The sequence below is a fragment of the Trachurus trachurus genome (genome assembly GCF_905171665.1).
Source record: "Trachurus trachurus genome assembly, chromosome: 10".
NCBI classification, from domain to species: Eukaryota; Metazoa; Chordata; class Actinopteri; order Carangiformes; family Carangidae; genus Trachurus; species Trachurus trachurus.
The window spans coordinates 18,866,005-18,887,665 of NC_139894.1; the positions used below are offsets into that span (position 1 = coordinate 18,866,005).

At 42.9% G+C, this 21,661-nt stretch overlaps 3 protein-coding genes across 4 annotated transcripts in view; all 3 read left to right on the forward strand.

Moving 5' to 3' along the window:
- The window catches only part of trpc7b (transient receptor potential cation channel, subfamily C, member 7b), a gene marked incomplete at both ends in the record, with an annotated part of 42,401 nt that extends 37,904 nt beyond the window's left edge, over positions 1–4,497 (forward strand). The window contains 4 exons of one of the 2 annotated variants that reach the window (XM_083980809.1): positions 469–693; positions 3,118–3,198; positions 4,009–4,084; positions 4,358–4,497. In XM_083980809.1, coding sequence (XP_083836935.1) covers positions 469–693; positions 3,118–3,198; positions 4,009–4,084; positions 4,358–4,497 — 522 coding nt within the window. The remainder of the gene's footprint in view (positions 1–468; positions 694–3,117; positions 3,199–4,008; positions 4,085–4,357) is intronic. The other variant, XM_083980810.1, reaches the window with a different exon arrangement.
- Positions 4,498–17,690: 13,193 nt separating this feature from the next.
- Positions 17,691–18,032, forward strand: smim32 (small integral membrane protein 32; the record flags this gene model as incomplete). Its single annotated transcript, XM_083981071.1, has 1 exon — positions 17,691–18,032. The coding sequence occupies one exon, from the start codon at positions 17,691–17,693 to the stop codon at positions 18,030–18,032; it is 342 nt and encodes a 113-aa protein (XP_083837197.1).
- Positions 18,033–20,799: 2,767 nt separating this feature from the next.
- diaph1 (diaphanous related formin 1) overlaps positions 20,800–21,661 on the forward strand; it is a 101,351-nt gene continuing 100,489 nt past the window's right edge. Inside the window, exon 1 of the mRNA XM_083980237.1 lies at positions 20,800–21,591. Coding sequence (XP_083836363.1) covers positions 21,493–21,591 — 99 coding nt within the window. The 5' untranslated portion in view covers positions 20,800–21,492. The remainder of the gene's footprint in view (positions 21,592–21,661) is intronic.

A 21,661-nucleotide genomic window follows, 5' to 3' on the forward strand; every position in this document is an offset into this window, starting at 1 on the left:
TGCAAGAATTATGAACTTTATGGGGAAAATCCAAATAAAATGGGAGTTATACATTGCTGAGAGTCAGTGGAAAAGCTACACTTGGAACTGATGTATTGTTCAGTTCTACCTGAATGATCTGATGTAAAAGATTCTTTTAATCCACCATAGTTTCTCTCATAATGACACATAATTATCATTAAATATTTGCCTAAATCTGCTCAAACATAATTGTAATAATCATTATTCTTTAGAACTATTCACAGTGTAACGTGAATGGTACTGTAATGTTCCAATTTACCTTTGTATTTTCTTGATCTAGTAAACCTTTGAATCAAACTGACAATTTTTCCCCCAATACTTCAACGTAAGAAAGCAACATTTTTTCTCTCAAAGATCTCTGTAGTTTGGTATTTTAGTCCAACCTCCAAGTGTCACCAGCACCTATTATTTCAAACGCACTGTGTGTATCTGTGTGTGTCATTACAGGAGGATGCTGATGTGGAGTGGAAGTTTGCGCGAGCCAAGTTGTGGCTCTCCTACTTCGACGAGGGCCGCACCCTGCCCGCTCCCTACAACCTGGTCCCCAGCCCAAAGTCCTTCTACTACCTGGTCCTCCGCATCAAGTCCTGCCTGATTCACCTCTGCAAGGCTAAAGGCCATCGCCATAATGAGCTGGAGATGGGCATGGTCAATTCACAGGCAAAGGTTAGTGTCAGGAGCATTTTAATCCCTATAGTAATGTGGGGAATTACAGACTGTGCAACAGGAAACAGCTGAGGGCCACTGGGCAGGAGTTATTTTTATATCACAACGAATAGTTTAAGTTTTCTCATTACTTTTGTTTGAATTCTTCCCACATTTTTCACACCTTGTTGGGAGCCAAAAATAACCATGCTAATTTCTGACATAAGTTTTTCTTACCTTCCATACAGCTCATTATTCACAGACAATAGAAAGTATTGTGAAGGCAAGAAAAAGCTACGCTAACAGATTGGTTCAGTTCCTCTCACATTCAAGCTTTGTCGTGCAGTTTCTCTTGATATTTTAGGATGTTCTCTTCTGCAGTGTTTGACATACTAATTGCTTGTTTACTGCTACTTGTGTGCTTTAATTCCAGTGCTTCCTGTTTTGCAGGCTATTGTATTTGTTTACATGTGGCTTTAGTTAACGAATTGTTGAAATTTGAAAAAGGGGCAAACGACAAGCTCAAACACATCTGCAATGGACTTGCTTCTATGAGTCAGTCTGACTGTTTATAGCGTAAATTGTCAATTACTGCATCTTCAGCATATGTAGTCCAGAAATGTGGAGTGTGAAGGCCTTGTGCTTAACCTTATGGGAATGTATGACATTCCCACTGAAAGTCTGAGATGCACACACACTCCTCCCTCTCAACTACTGTCCATCTAAATAAAATCACGATAATGAAAAGAAAGTCTTGCATGAAGAAAACAGCATAGGTCATTTAACGCTGAATCAATCTCAGCGCTGGCCTTGTCCGCAGGCATTTCCTTTGTCTGATTCCTCAGCTCAGATGGCTCACCTCGTTGCCTCGGCTAAGCTATTAGCCAGGCCATCGGATCCGCCTGCATCTGCTCAAATGGCTGAGCAGGTTGTGGATGGGGACAAGATGGGTTACACCCCACTGCTTCTCTGAGCCCCTAAAGTTCTCTGCAGTTCTGACACTTTAACTGCAGAGGTAAGCGGGTGCAGCAAGTGATCGATACATAAGCTCACACTCGACCACAGTGCAGCATCGAGAATGTCAAGTGAGATCCAGAAAAGACAGGATGCTCTTTCTGAGCCAGTCCCCCCTTTTTCCCCCCTTGCAGTCTTTTGATCCGTGTTTCTCATGTGGTAAAATTGAAGCTATTTATTTCTGTTTAAAAGCAGCATAACATTCAGAAAGACAACTACATCAGTGATTGATGAATTACTCATTTAAATGACTGGACGGTGTATATTTTAAAAGAAACTGACTGAACCTCTGATTTGTTAATTATTTTAATGAACATTTGTGTGTGGATGTGATTAAAAAGTCAACAGTTGACATTCAACAGGTATTTGTACTTTATGCTCAGGCCCTTTGGTGAACGTGTCTTTCATTTATTCGCAGTTGTTAGGCACAGTTTCATTTATTGCCAAATATACCTGTACAATATCAGCTAAATGGAGGCAGCAGAGCAGTTGATTGATGAGGACTAGATCACAGACTTCACAACAAAGGGGTGGCCTTTAAAAAAAAAAACTGTGCATAAAAGATGTGATCCTCACACTCACCTCAAGCTGAAGCCGTGGTTGCCATCTGGTTGTGGGGTCAGGTTGGGAACCACTGCTCTAGTCTACACAGTCTTAAAAAAGAAAAACATATTACTTGTGATTTCAACACACAATGAGTTTCGGCTGCAAAATGAAAAACTCATTCAGACCAACAAATTGATGTAGCCCTCAGCGTAGACCTCATTGCTAACTAAAATCATTTACAACAATCTTGATATTCTCTGTATTCATCTCTATGTGAGGACTGGTAGAGAAAATTGTATGATAAATTGCAGTAATGTTTCTGGTTATGAAGTAGAGCATTTTAGAATATATCTGTTTTCTGGTTAATCTAGTGTAAATGTACTTGTAAAATACTAATTGTAATCATCTGTTTACCACAATGATTCTCAAAATTCAGGCTGAACTGAAAACCAGAATGATTTGGCTCTGTCATGGTTCGTGGCTTGGTGTTGTTTATAGTTCATTACTACATTTTGTTATTACTCAACTATGTTGCTCTATCTCCAGGCCTCTGCGGCTTTAGTGCATATGAAGTAGCATCTAGTTGCATGTGTCCACACTTTAGTGAAAACTGTTTTTGACACTACAATGCTGAAGTGACACACAAGCTGCAGAGCAAGGCCATGAGCATGGCGGGCATGTAGGAGACAGTTAATAAAGATTCCCTCTGTGTAAATGATGCTGTTGCTTGCTCTGTAAATACCATGTTGTGCACTTGATACAAACTCTGAGCTACAGTATGCCTTTCATTGTTGAGTTGTTTTTTTCAATGCATTCTCTCCACTAACACCCTTTTCAAATGCTGCGTGACATTAACACTGGACTGTTGTCTGTACCTTACTGTTTGTACAGGATGAGCGCTTCAGGTCTTATCCACGACCGGGAGAAGAGTTCATGCCCAGAAAATCTAGAAAACACCCGACCAGGTATCAGGTAAGACAAAGCAAAGAAAGACTGGGGTGAAGATGAGGCAAAGTGGAACTGAAGAATCTCAGAGAGGAGCAAGTGGAGGAAGGTAAAATGAAGAAAGAAATGAGAGTAATGTACAGGCTGAGAATATAAAACAAAAGGAATCAGAAGGAAGGCAGAGCTGAACTAGTGATTGTGAGGGAAAGAGAGAGCGCAGGACTGGCAGAAATAGAAAGAAAGCAGCAGTGTAAGACTGAAAAGGCCTCTAATGAGCTGTTTGACGGAGATTGAAATCAGGCATTTGATAAATGAGCTCAAAGTACTGCACTGTGGAGAAGGATGCTCTCCTCCTTAGTCTGCTCAAGACCTTTGCCCTGAGGGAAATCTTACTTCCTTCACTTGTCTGTTGTGCTTTTGTCTCCACCCTCCCTGTTTGTATGTGTGTACGTGCACGTGTGTTTGTTTTACTTTATCCAGTGTTCAAACACACACAGACACTACACCACGCATTGAGACATCACTTGATTAGACACTTATACGTGTGGTGACGGGTATCGACCCATTTTCAGAGAGGCTACATGCAGAGATTGACTGCTTGTGCCTTGGAAGTGGCTGTAGGACATCCCTGTTGGCTGCAGATCAATACTCAACATCTCACACAACGTCTCAGACGCACAGTGCTGTTCTCTACCACTGCGTGCTTTTGTGTGCACAAAAGAGCACATGGTTTGAAAAATTAGAGAAGTTCATCAACTGGATCCTTAGAGTGTGCGTTGCCCCGTTACTTTTGACCTTTCGTCGATTTAACCTTCTGCTTTGCTCTCCTCCTTGTAGAACATCATGAAACGCCTGATTAAACGGTATGTCCTTAAGGCTCAAGTGGACAGAGAGAACGATGAAGTCAATGAAGGTAAAGATTCCCTCTTCATTAAAGCCCACGTTCTTTGTGTCATGACAGAGTGCATGTGTGTCAGTACTGCGTATGTGAGGTATAAGAGGTGTCTGTACCTGCATGTGTGAGATAAAGGCCATGAAACGAGGTCTTCCAGAGGTAAATGTGTTGTATACAGGTACATGAACTCACACGTATCACATACAGCACAGTCTTCTGACATTATAGACTTGTCTTCACTTGCTCGTGCTCACATGTTCTGATTGTTGTGTCCGTGTGTGACTGTTATAGGTGAGCTGAAGGAGATCAAGCAAGACATTTCCAGCCTCCGTTATGAGCTCCTGGAGGAGAAGTCCCAGGCCGCTGGGGAGTTGGCTCTGCTCATCCAACAACTCGGTGACAAGTTTGGCAAGAACACCATGAGACACTGACAGGACTCACAAGAGGGAGAGGGAGAGAGAGAGAGAAGGAGGAAGAGACATGTGAAAGAGGGTGAAATCAGGAGGAGGGCAGAGAGCAGGGTCAGAGCAGGAGGGGGGAAGAAAAGGGAGAAACGGGGAAGAAAGTGGAAGAGTGGCTGGAGAGAGAGAAACTGGGCACAGAGTAAAACTCGCTAACATAAGGCAAAAGGAAATGTTTTGCATATGCAATGACCAATTAGGGAGGAATTTAGAAAAAAAGTTGGCTTCAACTGCAAGTGAGCATGAGGTCAAAGGGTCAGAGGAGGAGTCGGGGGGCGGGGGTTGTGTTGACATTTGAATTCTAATTAAAGACAGCGTCTTCAGGGGGTTACAGAGGAGAGGAAGACAGACGCTCACAGTGCGGATGGGAGATAGAGGGAGACGAAGGTGGAGAACACAATCATAGGGCAGGAGGCTGAGGCAGAGCAGCAGTGGGGGCCTCCAAATCCATTGCCAACTTGGAGGAGAGAGAGAGAGGGAGGGATGAGACAGAGGCTGGGCTGCAGGGGAGCAGGGATAAAAAAGATGTTTAAAAGATATCTGAGGGGAAAAAAGAAACTGCCACTGTTATTCACACCAGAAAGGCCAGCTTTGCTTCTGTGTCTTCACTTTTGTCAGGACTAACGGTGATGCCTGTCGAGATACTGAACACCGCTTTACACACAAGGCTATCTAATTAATGCATTTCCATTCACAATGCACAACCTGTGATCAGGGGTCCGAGAATTCAGGAAAAAGCGAGAAACACTGTAGGATTTATGCACTCAGCTGAACGTCATTAAAGAAATAGCTCACAGACAAACTCACAGTCCTTGTTAAGTCAGAGAAACTTCTATGTCCACATGTTACTCACAGTGTGTTGTATATATAGAGAGAATTGCAGCTCCATGGGAGCTGTTTCTAAGATATTTTATGTTAGTAAGAATTAACTTTGTAGAGTTACAAAAAAAGTAATAGTGGCAATAACATTACCCTAGACAGAATCTTTTTTTTATTACTTCAAAGAATATCACAATACCTCTGTTACTTTGTTTAAACTTTAGGTCTCATGCACATTGAAATAGCTTCAAGCCAATAAAAGTGTTGAAATATGACCTAGATAAGTGATGTGGATATCCGCCTCTTCATGGCGCCTTAGCAGCACAAAGTGTCTCTCCGCCACTCGTTTTCTAGCATGGCAACCAAAAGCGACATGTCCTGGAGGAGCTGTGTTTACAGCTGTAAATGCAGTGGGTCAGTACTCATGAGAAGCTCACAAAGACACCAAAACTCCTCAGTCTGATTGCTTTAGGGAAACCAGACATTTATGAGATGAGAAAATCATGGAAATAGTCCACAGAGATATGTGATACTTGTCTCTTAGAACAGCAGTGATATTTGTCTGGAAAACACTGGGATTCTGATTCAGAAGTAATCTTATGGTCTTGCGTTTCTTTTGGAGCCTTGTTTGACATATCACTGCACTAGCCAACTTGTTGTGTTAGACACCATTGATGTGACTGGCAAGTGGACTAATAGGTAATAGATTAACTACTTAAACCAAAAATTGAAAAAATGTGTCTCCAGTTCAAATTTGCAATTTGATAAATTGCTAAAAATGGGATACCGTATTTTATTATTGTACAAAGGGAAACACTTTCTGCAGCAAACAACATACACACATACTGTATATATACAAATAGGTAGCTGAAGAAAGTGTTGGTCTGGGGGTCAGTCACAGTATCTGTCTTTTATGTAATAGCAGCCAAGGTTGGGGTTTTGACAACAAAAATAAGCCATTAACCCAGTCAGTGTAGATGCAGACAAATCCCCCGGTCCAGACCAGTCAGGATTTGTACGAGATGTGTTCAGAATATGTTTGTGTTTCTTGTTACAAAGCTTCAGCAACCCCTAAAGTTATAATTTCTCACTTTAAGGCTTCCCATTTTTGTTCCCTATTGTGTCTCGAAAAACAGCAACCTGCAGTGTTAACACAACACCGGTACTCGCATATTCCCATGTTGAAATTTCATAAACAAAACTGTTGTTTTTTTATTGAATACAATCTTTTTATTCATTCAGATGGATTGCACAGGTTCCTCCCAGGATTGTGCTGTGGGTTCAGATAATTAGAATACACCAGACAATCCCAAAGTCCCCTTCAAAGTCAATTGGATAAAAATAAATAAAAGATTATCAAGCTAAAAAACCTCCCAATGTTATTATTCTGTTGTTGTGTAGATGCTATCAAATGTCATTAGTCACAGGGAAGGATCAGCAGAAGCCGACTTTTCTTAATAACATTTAGAGGCTATTGTATTGTATCATTAGTTTTGGGGGCATAAACATATCAAATTGTGTCCATCTTAACATCATTACTCAAACCTCTGCTTGCAAGAGAGAAGATACTGCAATGACAAATGTATCACTAACGTACTGTATGTGAACCCTTACAGGTAGTTTTGATGCTTCCTTGGTTAAAAGCATAAAGTCACTGGTAGGTACAATATATTAGGCCCAAACATGCTTCTTTGTACCATTCAAGTTGAGTGCTAGTTTTTAAGTCAGAGGTTTTCATCATGTAACTGCAGAGTTTTTGTTCCATATACACAAATGTTGTTTAGTGTCAAGTTTCATTTAAGTAAGTAGTTGGACTGAAACTTGTGTCTTAGTTTATTTGTACTGTGTGTGTGTGTGTGTGTGTGTGTGTGTGTGTGTGTGTGTGTGTGTGTGTGTGTGTGTGTGTGTGTGTGTGTGTGTGTGTGTGTGTGTGTGTGTGTGTGTGTGTGTGTGTGTGTGTGTGTGTGTGTGTGTGTGTGTGTGTCAGAGATGTGAGAGAGCAGCTAACTATTTTCTGTGCGCAGGACCAGGCTACTAATGAAAAGAGGTGGTTTTTGACAATTCCCACTGCCAGAAAGACAAATTATCTGAAATACTGTATTTTTAACTTGTACGCAAGACATGTTGATTAAAGCAAAATCTTGTACTGTATATTGTCATATTTTTGATCCTTGAATTAAAGAGAGTAAGCTGTAAAGCGGCTGTTTAATCGTTGGAGTGTTTTGTTTGTTTGTACTGATGGTTGGAGTTGAATGAATTTCAATGAGGCTAAATAAATGAGACTATAATGTTTGTCCCCATCAGTAGCCTGCAGTTGATGAGTGGCGCTGGAGCAAAACCAAATATCTTGAGTCGGTTTAATGCAGTTTTTTATAATTGGTTATTGCACCTTAGCACAACTGTTATGAATAGTCACAACCAAAATATACTAAAGCGAACAAAACACTTGTATTTCCCCAGTAATAACACTGTCACTCATTGTCCAGAGCTCTACTCGCTCTGCTGTGAAAGTGTTATATACAGATAATCCAGACTATACAGCTTGCTGAAAGAAAGAGTCTTAAAAGCCACAAACCCCCTCTGTGACTGGGCGAAAGACTTTCCACTTAATGTGTGTCTATGTGCAGCTGAGTCATGCACCTGTGTGTGTTGTGTCGACCTCAGCGACACACTTGCGTGTCTTCGACATCCTTACAGCTGCCCTCTAAAGCAGCACGGTAAACATTCTGTTCCACCGTATGTCCAGATGTTTATCAGAGCTCACTAACTCCATACCGTTCATTCACCGCTGTCACTGAGCTCTCTGCATTGTTTCAAGCTGTCACTGGCAGACTTCCTTTTATTGTCTAGTCTGCCATTACACGAGGGCCAACAAACTCTGTAAAGCTGTCACTGAAACTTACCTTACATGGTCACCATATTTTAGACTAGACATGATGAGGGTCAACAGATTTGGAGTCTTTGTTTTCAGTGGAACTTATTCTAAAATAAAGCTGTAATGATCCCTGCAGGGAAATTGTTTGGTCCAGACGACACTGATTGTGCCAGAAATACTCAAATTACCTTTTCAGTTTTTGTTGCCTTATTAGTTTTAAATCCACAGTTGGCAAGTTCCCACAGTGATGGACTGTCATGCTGCTAGCTGCACGTAGATTTGCTTGTTAGTTTTATGGACTTTAATATTCACAAAATAATGTAATCATCTAATCCAAACCTGTAAAGTGTACAAACTCTAATCTGTTTCTTTTCTGTGGGAGTGCTAACAAAATCTGTATCTAAATTTCCAAACATAATCGTTTCACGAGGACAAAGTCTACAAATTACCGCCAACATAATTAACAGGTGTGAGGTGATAAACCAATCCACTGCAGTCTCACTTAATGATGTGTATGTTTCCAGATGAAATGTTGCCAGGCACACCTTTTGAAAAAAAACTCTGTGACGATCACAATTACAGGCTGGGGTACACTCCGAGGAGCATCCGTCCTCATCATGTTGTGGAGTCTGGTTTATAACCTTTTGTCACATGTCTCTGTCTCCTCCATTTTTCCTCTCTCTCTCCCTCTATTTTTCACTGCTGCACTACATATGCAGACCAATAAAACAGAAATGCCATAACATTGTCTAAAAAAAAAAATACTTAGTTGAACCCAAGAAATGTTGTACAGCTCACGATACACATAAACAGCAGTTGAGACCCTCACTGGCCAATCACCATAGCAACAAAATCAGTCTGAGGGATATTTGCTTTTGGAAGTTAACAGGAAATTCTATTATCTGATTTCCTTCAGTGCTCTCCCTCAGACTTTTGATATGAGTTTTGGCCTTTGGGGTGTTACTCAATAATACACTGTCAGTGTGTGTGTGTGTGTGTGTGTGTGTGTGTGTGTGTGTGTGTGTGTGTGTGTGTGTGTGTGTGTGTGTGTGTGTGTGTGTGTGTGTGTGTGTGTGTGTGTCTTTGTCTTTGTGCATCAGTGTGTGCTGTACATGTGTTTGCATTTTGTCTGTTTTAATCACAAGATACATAATGTATGTATGTGTCTTTTCATGCATGAAGTGAGTAGACTGGCCTGTTTGCTTGCATAGGAGACATTGATGACTTGTGTGTGTGTGTGAGAGAGAGAGAGAGAGAGAGAGAGAGCGCTGTAGAGCTACACAGTATAACTGACATCGCCTCTCTGGTGTAATTTGTCCCAGAGGCCCAAGGCGAGGAAGTGTTTCCAGCCCTCCCTCTCCTCTCCCCTCCTCTTCTCCTCTTCATCCTCCCTCTCCTTCCATCCCTCTCGCCTCCTCCATCTGTCTTCTTCTGTTTCTGTCTCTCCTGGCAGAGCAGTGAGCGATATGACCTCCTGCCTCTGAAAGACAGGGATTCCAGGGATTTGGAGGAGAGATTAGACTCTCCAACGCACCTCCCGCCTACTGCCTGGAAGCCCCTCAGGAGACAAACTTAGCAACATGCATGCACACATAAAAAAATATGCTTACCTCCATGTTTAAATGTATACATACATACATAGCAGATTACCCGTCCGTGTATATTATTAGAGGCTTGAACACTCACGTAGGTGGGCTCAGTCACACACAGATATCCACACACACTTCCAGCACTCAGGCGTGAACACTGACATATGCATGCGCACTCACACACCAGACTGTCTCACCGGCACTTGCACTGACAAACTGAACACTAACTTGTTTGTACACAAAAGCTTACACTCTCATATCAATGGCTGCATTAACACCAAAGAAGGCTTAAGCCCAAAAGTCTCTTGGTGACTCTTACTCTCGCGGTATGCCGTCTCACAGACTGACTATGTGTCAGTCATCCTTTCTGCACAAGCTCACACACAGATACAAACCCTATCCAAGGCATCAATCACCCCCTTAAGCCAACTCAGTCTCTCACTGCAGCATCTCATTAGGAGAAAGCCCTCTGGAGAGGAGCTCGTCGGGACAAAAAAAAAAGCCAAAGGACAATTGTAAAGCAGAAAGCTGTCATAATCTTAGCAATTTATCACCAAAGACACAGCCTTTATTATACAGTTATAGGAATATCATAACCTGCTCTGACTGGTTTCTGACTTTACTCACATGTCAGCCTGCGGAAAAAATCATGAAACTGTAGTTCTTAGTCCCCCATCATTGGTGAAACGCCAATATCTCATTTCTGGAGCAGTCAGGGGGTTGATGGAGTGGCGGAGGAAGGGGACATCAGAGGGGCTATCAGAAGGAAATACTCGTTGAGTGTTTACCAATTCTTCAAAGCCACAGCGCTCTGATTCAAGATGGATGGAGGGATTGATATGACAACTCCCTGACAGGCCCTCCAGGTGGCTCAACCGGCCCTCGAAGCGTGTGAGCCGCCGCACTGAAGAATGAGAGTACCATACGCAGCTGAAACCGCACTCAGTCCGACTAGAGCACAATGGGAGACATTTTGTCAGCATGACTGTCAAAGCATTGCTGTTTTCTGTATTGAAACGAATCTCATAGAATTTGGAGCTTGAGCACTAAATTCTATCCATTACAGGGCAAATTATACAGCCTGATTATTAGGAAGCTAGATGTACAAGCTGGCCTCATCAAGCTGCAGTCTATGACCTGCTGTTTAACCTAATCTGAGGACTGATTAAAGTGAATTCTTTTGGGAATTAAGATGCCTGATTTGGGCAAAACTCAGCCCAGCTCCTGCCCTGACCAAGTGAGGAAACGTCTCTCCATTAACCCCCAGTATCACGATTCCTTACTGGGATTTAATGGGATGTAATCATATAGTTAATAAGTCTGGCCTCAACAGTCAGTATGGTGGTTCGGTGGTTAGCCCTGGTGTCTCTCAGCAAGATGGTTGTGGGTTTGATTCCTGGGCTTTGGGCCTTTTAGGTTTGCATGTTCTCCCTGTGGCAGTGTGTTCTCTCCAGGTTCATGCACATTAGGTCGATTAGCATTTTCAAAAATTGCCCGTGTGCGTGTTCTTGTTCTGTGAGAGCCTGCATGGCAACCTGCCCTACCCCCCACCCCCCACCCCCCACAGCCCTGCACATAAAAAGCCGATGGATGGATGGATTATCTTGATTTATTACATCATTACACTGTAACTTGTAATAAATATTCAACACTAATCCAGGAACACATGCTCCATTACCAATAAAAGTACAAAAGGACAAAATGTTAAGTCACACCATAAACCAGAATATTTCTTATGAAAGAATCCTCTGAGAATAGAGTCAATAATAACCACCATCACCATCTAATTTTATCAACACGGAAGTCCAAAATAGGCACCAGCATCTATGTCATTTGTACCAATGCAGAGAGAGACACAACACTTTTTCAGAACATGACTCAGTATATCATCATCACCATCATCAGTTTGGTAGCATTTGCTACAGTACCAACGCTGTTTTCCTCCTTTTGAATCGTATTTATCTCATTATCACTGACAGCAGTGAGTAATAGATTTGAAATGCTGTACAGAAACTTCCTGGACGGCAAAACACTCTCCCATTCACTTTCTGTAAGAGTTGTGTGTGAGTATAAGAGGAGAATGGGTGAGACATAGAGAGGAAGTTATGTTTATAGCAGCCCCAGTGCCGCTGCTCGTAATATACAGCAACATTTCCCCTCAGTATATTTATGTACCTACAACATAGTTTCCCTTTTATGGGCTAGCCATAGCTGCTGCGCCACCATCCATCTTCTGACTCACTTCGCCTTTCTCTTTCTTTGTTCTGCTCTGGCTTGGCTTCTTGTTTTGTTTTGTTACGTATTTTATCCTCACCTTCCCTCCCTCACTCACTCACTTACCCTCCTACTTCCTTTTGGTCTCTTCTTTTTTTTCTTCTTTTTTTTAAACCTGCTGTTTGTTTTGGTCCGCCTTGGCATCTCTTTTATTCTCTGTCACTTTGTGTTTGTCTCCGTTTCCCTCTCTTTTCTTTTTATGTTTTGTGTGTCTGCTTGGCTCTTCCTCTCCCTGTCACTGTTTATTTTGTCTGAATCACTGCCGACTGTGACCCTAGTGACACAAGAACCGGGACATGTGTTGAGTAGTTAGCTGTCTCTGTCTGTGTTTTCTCCTTCTCACCATCCTCTCTTCATCCTTCCATCCTTAGCCTACAAACAGCAAAACTTTGAACTACACACACACACACACACACACACACACACACACACACGGTGGGATCAGTGACTATGTCTCATAGAACACTGGGTCTTTTATTCCTTCTTGATCTATTTAGTTTTCCTCCTCTTCCTCACCCTTCCCATTTCCCTTCTCCTACACTACCTCCTCCACTCCTGCTGCTTCCTTTTCTTTATGTTTTGAGTAACCACAGCTTTGCAGGTGAGTCTCCACTCTACAACATAGCTACTGGAGTAGGGGCGCTCCTAGGGGCACCCCCTACCCCTCTTGACACCTTTTTCACTGATCCTAAATGCAACCTCCTCTAAACTCTTTGCATTTTTAAATGCAGATGGAAAAAGAAGGGAACGCATGAAGCGAGGCGAGCCTCAGCATCTCTGCTCCTCTGCTTGTTGTTTATTTACTGTTCTCAAGATCACTCTGAAACACCCCCGTGGCCTTACACTCACTTAGTCTGCTCTGTTTGTCATAGAGCTGAGAGGCCACTTGACCTGCACTGAGATGTGGGCCTAGACTGTATATACAGTAGAATATAATGTGTTTTTAAACCTGTACTGCAATAAATATAATACCAACAAAAATTGTCAAAAAAGCAAAACATAAACAGTAAAATCTATGTTAATTCTAAAGCAGTTTCACTGTGTGCATTCTCCTATGGTGCCTATACTGTATTTGCTGGTTCACATATTTTGAATCCACAAAACATACATATTTACATCTGTGAACAATTTCAATTTCAGTGGTGGCCCTGTGTTTTTTGTGTTTCTAGAGGTTATATATATTTTGAGTATCCATCATTTTCCCCCTGCAGGAAAGTAAATGTCTCCCTTTTTATTCCTCCCTGAGATGAGAGGCAGCATTTGGTGTTCTGGCGAGATAATCAAGTGACTAATTGTAGAGCGTCTGATTTCTGCCAATGGGGGCGTTTGATGCACTGACAGGGAGAAATCCTATTTTACCAGCTGATTTTTCTCACGGAGGTTAAGCAGGAGATGGTTCAAAGAAAATGAACACAATTACAGAAAATAAGAGAGGAGAGGCATTTGCATGTCACTTTTCTTTTTTGTTTGTTTAAGATTTTAGTTGGAAATCACTCAGACAGAAAATGGAACTGTATTGACATCAGAGATAAAGGAGTCCTGGCTGCTTGTTTGGCCATTAGTGATCATATTGTGTGTGTGCTGCTGTGTGACTGCATGTTTTCTCTCCCTGTCTGCCTCTCTGTGTTTATGTAAGTGCGCACTTACATATATAAAGGCTACTGTATACATATGTATATATGTATATGTGTGTGTATATATATATATGTGTGTGTGTGTGTGTGTGTGTGTGTGTGTGGCTGCTTTCATAATCTGTCCCGCTGTGTGTGTGTGTGTGTGTGTGTATGTGTGTGTGTGCGTGCGTGCGTGCGTGCGTGCGTACGTGCGTACGTGCGTGTGCGTGTCTGTGAAGCACAGAAAAACGCAGTGGTTATATTGGTAAAAATGATTGATTATCATTGATTTTGGAGCTTTGGCAGCATTGTTTTTAGGAGGCAGTGATGGGCAGAAAGAATGAAAAGCAGAAATAGATAGACTCTATATTTGGGGGTGGGGGGGCTGTTAGATTTCTGCCTGTGTGGCAAACAACAGCACTGCACTGAGGAGCTCATGCTGAGGAAAGCAACAAAACAATATTACTCTTTCATGAAGCGAAAATAAACAAAACTCACCAGACTCGAGCAATTTGGCCATAAAGGAATTAGTATTACCAGCTGGGGAAAGCACTGCTGCGAGTACCAGTGCTTTTTGTCTGCGCTTTTTACTTCACCCTTGCTTGACATGGCATAATTTGCGGTGTCTGAAGCTTAATGATGTAAAACAGAGGCAGACGGCTTTGAGGGAAGATTTCCTAAATGCTGATCTTTTCTCCTCTCCTTGCAAATAATGAAAATTAAGAATAATAAAAAAAATAACAGCCCCTGAGCAAACCCAATTCTCCAGTTAGCTGACAGTGCAGAGGAGGTGCACCACTGTGTGTTCTATCACTGTGTGTGTAAGAGAAGAGAAAGCTGCGTGGCTGCATAATCCCTGTTGATTTACATAGCCTGCCATTTGCTCTGGTTATGTCACATCAGCAGAAACATTAAGATTCTTTTTAAGCATTTCTCGCTATCGTTTCTTTATCATCTTGTAAAAACGACATTATTACTCAGAGAAGGAAATCCCCTAAACTTGTAGTTTGCTTGTTTATCTCCATCCAGAGCTCTTAGTGCTTCATGGATGAGTGTGTCCCCCACAACTCCATTTTTTAATGGATTAACAGGATTAAGAAACAGAAGGAGTTGGAGAGAGGGGTGTAGAGAGAGAGAGGAGGAGAGAAACAGACCACACAACACAGAAATGGAAAAGAGGCACGAGGGGGAATTAGAAAGCTAACGAAGACTCCAAAGAGTAGGACGTGAAAGGTGAAAGAGTAAACAGCCAGAGATGCATTGAGCCTCTGTTAGTGTGTGCATGGATGAAACAGAAGAACAAACACACTGAAAGAGAGAGGCCTTTGTGTTGTGTCAAGGAGGTTGAGTAGGGGGGCTCAGATTGCCTAAGACCCTTAATGTACCTATAGTGGTGACTTACAATTCACTACTGCTAATCAAAATTCCACTGCCATGGCCTACAGCTAATGAGCAACGGCTGATATCTCTTCAGAATTAGTCACAGAGAAAGACATCAATCACCCTATACATCATGGTATATCACAACCCTCCTCTCTGCCATTCTGCTCCTACTTTTCACTAAACCACAATGCCTCATTGCACTAGGGGGTGGGGTTAGGTCTTTTCCCAACTTTACAATGGTGTTTCGCAAATCTACCACTGCCACCACTTGAGGGCACTCGCACAAGATTTTGGCAAAATGGGTCAGATTGCCTTTGTGTCTGTCTCGCTTATGTGCGATGGGGATAGCAGCAGGCCTGTAGCGAAGTGAGAGTAATAATCAACAGTAATCTCCTTAGCTGTCACTATCACTGCTGTCCCTCCACGTACAATATGTAAACAAGGCTCTCGGCTGAATTTAGATTCCCCATGTCACAAGCACATTCCACCAAACTCTGGCCCACTGTAATCCGTCTTCATTCCTGAATGCAGAGTCGACACCAGGACAGTGTCAGGTATTTGTTGGTCATTTATAGACAAACTTTTTAGTGTCTGTATGTGTGTGTATGCATTGTTTTCAATCTAGAGGTGTGTTACAGTATTTTTGCTGTGGTGTGTGTGTGTATATAGTATATCATGTGTATCTCTCTCTGCCTTTCTCTCTCTTTCTCACTGTGTGTGTCTGTGTGTCCGTCCCCTTGTCCTTGCTCTCTCTGCCTGCCAGCCATTCTGTTGTGACAGAACAGGTGTGGATGAATATGAAACAGATCAGCAGAGCTCTTAGGGTGATCAGCAGACCCTTTGTGTGCATGCTCATGTAAGAGCAAACTGGCTCCAGGTCTTCATCTTTAGGAGCTTCTTTTATCCCTCATGTCTAGCACCAACGCTAAATTTCACAGAAAGCAAACACATGTATGTTCCACAGACATACAGATCATAAAAGGAGATTCAAAGGGCCGTTTGGTTACCTAACTGACATAACTGGACAGGGAGTAGTTCTCTTCATACAAGGGGGCTTCAGATGAGTCCAAATGAGACAATAGCTTACCTGATAGACCTTTTCTGAAAGTGAATCACCCTTATGAGTTCTTACACGCACTCACCAATCTCACACCCTTTCCTGTTCTCTCATCACCCCAGTGTGAGACATTCCCCACACTGGTCCAGAAATTTGACTCAACTTTCTCCCATCACTTTGAAACAATATGAGGGTGATTAGATAGATAGATAGATAGATAGATAGATAGATAGATAGATAGATAGATAGATAGATAGATAGATAGATAGATAGATAGATAGATAGATAGATAGATGCCTCATGTGACTCTCCCTACCCGTGACGTCCCTGCTCCCCACTCCAGATCTGCAATTCTCTCTCTCTCTCTCTCTCTCTCTCTCTCTCTCTCTCTCTCTCTCTCTCTCTCTCTCTCTCTCTCTCGATCCCTCGGTCATGCACACGCAATCCAGGGCGAAGATGGGAGGCTGTTCACGACCCTGTGTACTGTTGTGCTTAATCCCTTCATTTCGTCTGATTTTAGTCACTCTGGGTCGATGATCCCTCAGGGGCAGAGCATCGGTTGCATATCTATCCGGCACCTATCGACCCCTTTCTGGATATAAAACAAGCAGAGAGTCGGGATTGGAAAACAAAAACAACGGGGTGGACATTCAGGCGATCCGGTGTGCCCTTTCTCTGCGCTCTGTACGCACAAGCAAAAGGAGATCTCGTTGTTCTGCGCACCAAGACGCACAAGAGGAGCTGTGTGCGCACCAGCGATGCAGTTGAACTTCACCTCGTCTGTCAGACCCTAGAGTCATTTGGGTGTCGCCACAGTAGCCTCCCGTATCACGCAGTTTGTGCTTTTTTAGCCTCACGCACAGCAGGACGATTTGGATCTAAAAAGCCAACAAGTGGAGACGTGGCGATGACGGCTGTTGCTTTACTTTGGACCATGATCTGCGCTCACACGTGGATTTGATCAGTTCTGTTTTCAACGTGACAGGGGGAACTCTGTGTCCGTATCTCTCTACCTGTAACATATGGTCTGTGGGCTCAGACTTGAAGCCATCGACCCACCGCCTCTCCACAGCGCGTCCTCGGCGGGGCTGGAGCGGACAGAGACGGGGACACTGAGGAATGCTGAGCCGGGATTTTATCTTTTCCAGCTCACCTGCGGAAGTCTTCGCAGCGCACAACAAAGTAAGTGATTCTCCCCGACTAAGATACGCGCTTTAGTTCCTTTAAGGAGATGCCACAAAGGGTAAAATAACAAAGTCGCCTGTTTATCTACAGTTTGGTCTAACACAGCTGATTTTAAGGTGTTTCATAGAGGATCTGGATACCTGGATCGTTTATCAGTGACCTTGTCAGACAGATAACCTATTTTACTTTCTGTTGCTGCATGAATATTCCCAACCTTTCTCTAAATTTGCAACACAGCATCTTTCTGTGTTGCTGTATCGGGTATGAAACTCAGACTGAACCAGCACGGGGTCAGTGGGCCATATAACCTTCTCCGTGTCTTTCCGTCCTGCAGCCGACCAACGCCACCGGTGAGCTCGTAGGGCGCCATGCTGAGGCAGATCCTCCTCAACTCCACCGACACCCCGGACTTCGACCTGGTGCTCATGGCCCAGTCCTCCACGCACGCCCCCTCCTCCTTGAACGCCTCCCACGGGGGTTCGGTGAGCGTGGCGGCCCTTCTGAGACCCACCACGGGGCGAGGTGGAGGCGGGCTGCGGGAGGGCGAGCTGCACAAACCGGATCTGATCACCTACATAGTCATGTGCCTACTACTCTTCTTGTTGGTGCTGCTCATTGTGTTCTTCATCAACTGCCAGCTCCGGAACTCTTTCTTCGCCTCCATGCCATATGACAGGTCCCTGAGGGAGGCCCGGTCTTCCTACAAGTAGAGAGGTTGGAGACAAACCTCTGGGACTCTGTGGAGAGACTTCTGTGGAGGTTTGAGGACTGGCTGGTCACCACTGAACTGCTTCTGCACGTACAACTGGACACATGTCGTAGGTGCCTTCATGAGATGTCTTGGACACAGTGTGGATGATGTAACTAACCTGGTCACACTATTATAAAACATAATTCGTCGCTGGCTCAAATGTTGTCTACATTTCTCAACTCAAGGCCCAGAGCTCAGCCCCCCATTAACGAGATAAGAGGTGGAAAGATAACAAATGAACCCCTGATTAAAATGAGTGACTGTTTGATTTTCTGGTAATTAATGAATTGATTGTGAAACAATCCATCATCCACTGCAACTCCCTCGTGGTCCCCGCAAAGCACTTTGAAAAAAAAAGTTTATTCCCGACAGAGTGTAATCCGCTTGTATTCATTCATCTATTGCTTACAAATTTGTCCAGTAACACTGGCCCTGATAACATATGATTTTTCCCAATGAGAAGTGGCTGATGTCAGCATAGAAAGTGTCAGCAGTTTGTATACAGTATACTGATATATTTTGTATGACTATAACTTGTCTTGTCTTGTGAAATGATGCAATCAACATTCAATTCCCACTGTATAATGGTAATTAAATGACAAAATACGCTATTTGAATGCACTGATGATTGATGATTGTCACAGGGCCGCCAGCTTTATCATGCACTTTCTTTTTTTAATTAACCTCTCCCCCACTATTTATAGTGCCAATGTCCTGGAGAATGAAAACTGTGGGGGGGTGAGTGGCGCTGTATATGACGAGACCTGAGCGATAAACCAAACTATTGTCGTTTTCAATGCCACCGGTGATGCGCAAATCCTCTCCAGTCTTGTTGCTGGAAAACATCTCTCACATTCCAAGGCAGATAGATGAGCCTATCTCTGTAATCCTGTGCCTCTGTGCGTGCGTGTGAGTGTGTCTGCCTGTGTGTGCGTGCAATGTGTGCCCACAGGTTTGTGTTAGACAAACACTGCATCTTGGTCTGTAATGACTTACAATGTGTGACCAACTATTTTGAGGACATTCTGCTAAGAAGTAGGTCAATTATTCAGCACATTCACGCACCTTCTTAATTCACTCATTTACAGCAGATGCCTTGTAGACTACATTTAAACATTCTTCTCCATGCCATCCAGTGTCAGTCACATTTGTGAAATCATTTTAGAAAAAACAAGAGGAAGTAGCCTAAACCACAATATTGGCTCATCATTTTATACCTTTGATATGCTGTGAACTCTGGTGACACTGCAGCGCGTGTCGTTTGGATTTTAACCACTTGGTGGCGCCCCTACTCTGACTATTTGTTCACATAGTGCTTACAGTACACCACCACCACACTGTCCAAACCACATAGATTACACACCACCTTTACCAAATAGCCTACTCCTGCACCTGAACAAAATATGGACATATATGAAGCACTGGTATCATCAATATGGAAGATATTGTTGAATTATATTTTTATGAATTAGCCTATATTTTATCACTAAAATGATTAAGATGTTATGTTGGTCCATTTGCCAAATTGTCTTTTCACACAGGCCTATGTGATAAGGATTAGAGGTTGCCTGGTCAGGTCTAAGGACACCCATCCACAGAGCCTTTTTCTAACATGGTTATAGGCTATTAGACCACTGAATTGTAATCACTCATTCTGAAAATAGCAGAGATAACACTACATTAGTTACAGACTCTCTCATGTAGCACATTTGATACATAAATTAGGAAAAAATAATAGCTCAAATTGCACCCAGACATCTTTATCCCTTGAACGGATTCAAAAGGCTATCTAATGTTGAACTGTGAAGCTACTTTGCTCATTAAAAATGTAGACATCTGGTTAAAGTTCAGTGTAGGCTACCCCATGTTGCACTCAGACATCTGTGACAGAAGTCGTGTGTTAGCCATAACTTCACATCTCCTTCATAGTGGCCTAGGCTACTGAGACATCAAGCCAGACTGGTCTGTGCTGCCTACTGGTGGTGAGATATTCTACTGCACTGTTCAATTTACATTTTATTGAAAGTCTGTGAAAAATCCTACACCAATCTCCTCTCCTGCATTTTACTGTAGGCTATATTTTATAGCTACATTGTGACACAATTATGTTGGCCCACATCAGTGTTGTGTGAAGCACAAGCCTTGAATAGCGACGCCAGGAAAACATTAGGCTAGTCTCTCCTAGTCTAAACTGTCTGACTTTTGCGTGATCTCTGTAGCATCAATCAACAGTTGTGTGTCATTTTTTTTCTCCAAAGCTTTATTTCAAGTTGTAACAACAACAACAACAACATTTCAGCCTTTCCAGCCCACATTCGCTACAACAACAGCAACAATAAATTTACAATTATGACAGCATAACAAAGGTTAAGTGAAATAAATTAAAATAAAAACCAAAAAAATAAAAAACAGTCAAATTAACAATAAAGGAAAACAATGACAGACCTTGTATCCCATGCAAACCACAATTATGGCCATTGTGACAAGATCATTCACCAAACATCTCTGAATGTATGGTCGTTATTGCTATACATTTCCGGTTTGTAACTAAATTAAGAGACACAGTTGTGTGTCATATAGCTGTGATCCCTAGTGGGCCTGAGGTCACGGAGCAGTGTGTTAAATCCTCTCAGGTGTAGCTGCAGCACAGCCCAGGCTGCATGGGGCTGAGGCTGAGGCTCCTCCCCCGGACCAGCTCTGACCGGACTGTCAATAGAACAGGAAGACTCCTCTCATGCTAAAGACGCAGTCACTTCCCCGCTGTCAGTCAGGGGTTAAAAAGTTTACTAAACTTGGAGCAGTCATGGAAACTAATTTGGGAGACACTGCCGAGCCGCGTTATCCGTAAAAGGGACTTGTCGCTTTGTGATTTAATCACCGAAACAAACTCGTGGGAAGAGCGGAGCTTTTCTTTTTTTCTTTCTCTCTCTCTCGCTCACCGAGACTTTACCTAGCCTGGCTGCGGCTAACGTTAGCTCATTTAGTGCAACATACTTTTTTTGGGGGAGTTCAACTTTCGGGTTGTGTTACGTGTGGGTATTTGGTAGAGTAACATCCTCGGTTGTGTTTTATTGAAGCAACAGGTTGTTTTCGTACTTTTCATCACCACGGAGCTCCGGGGCTGTGCTTTGAATTTCCCTCCTTCAGTGATACAGACAGGCGGCTGAGCTCGGTGTCTAGTTGGCTCTCTACCAAATCATTAGCAGCTCTGTGCTAATTGTGGGCTAGTTAGCCAGGGAAAGTAGCACAGGCCCAGGGGAACAGTTAGCATTTTTTTTGTTTTCGCACGTTAACTCAACAACGTTAAAGGAAACGTGTTTTTTTGTTGTTAGTTGTTATTTTGTTGTTGCTTAGTGCGGGGGATTACCGCCAAACGGGCTATTTGACTCTCAATTCAAGGAAACGGATTAACTTACAATATGGACCCACACACGGGCAACGGTGCCTCAGCTGCTGGTCCCAAGAAGGACAAAAAATCAAAGAAGAACTACGAGGATGGAGATGGAAAAAAGAAATTTGTGAGTATCCCCCACGTTTTTAAACTTCCTGCACCTTTTTTTATGGTCTGTTCATGTACGTGGGGGCTCA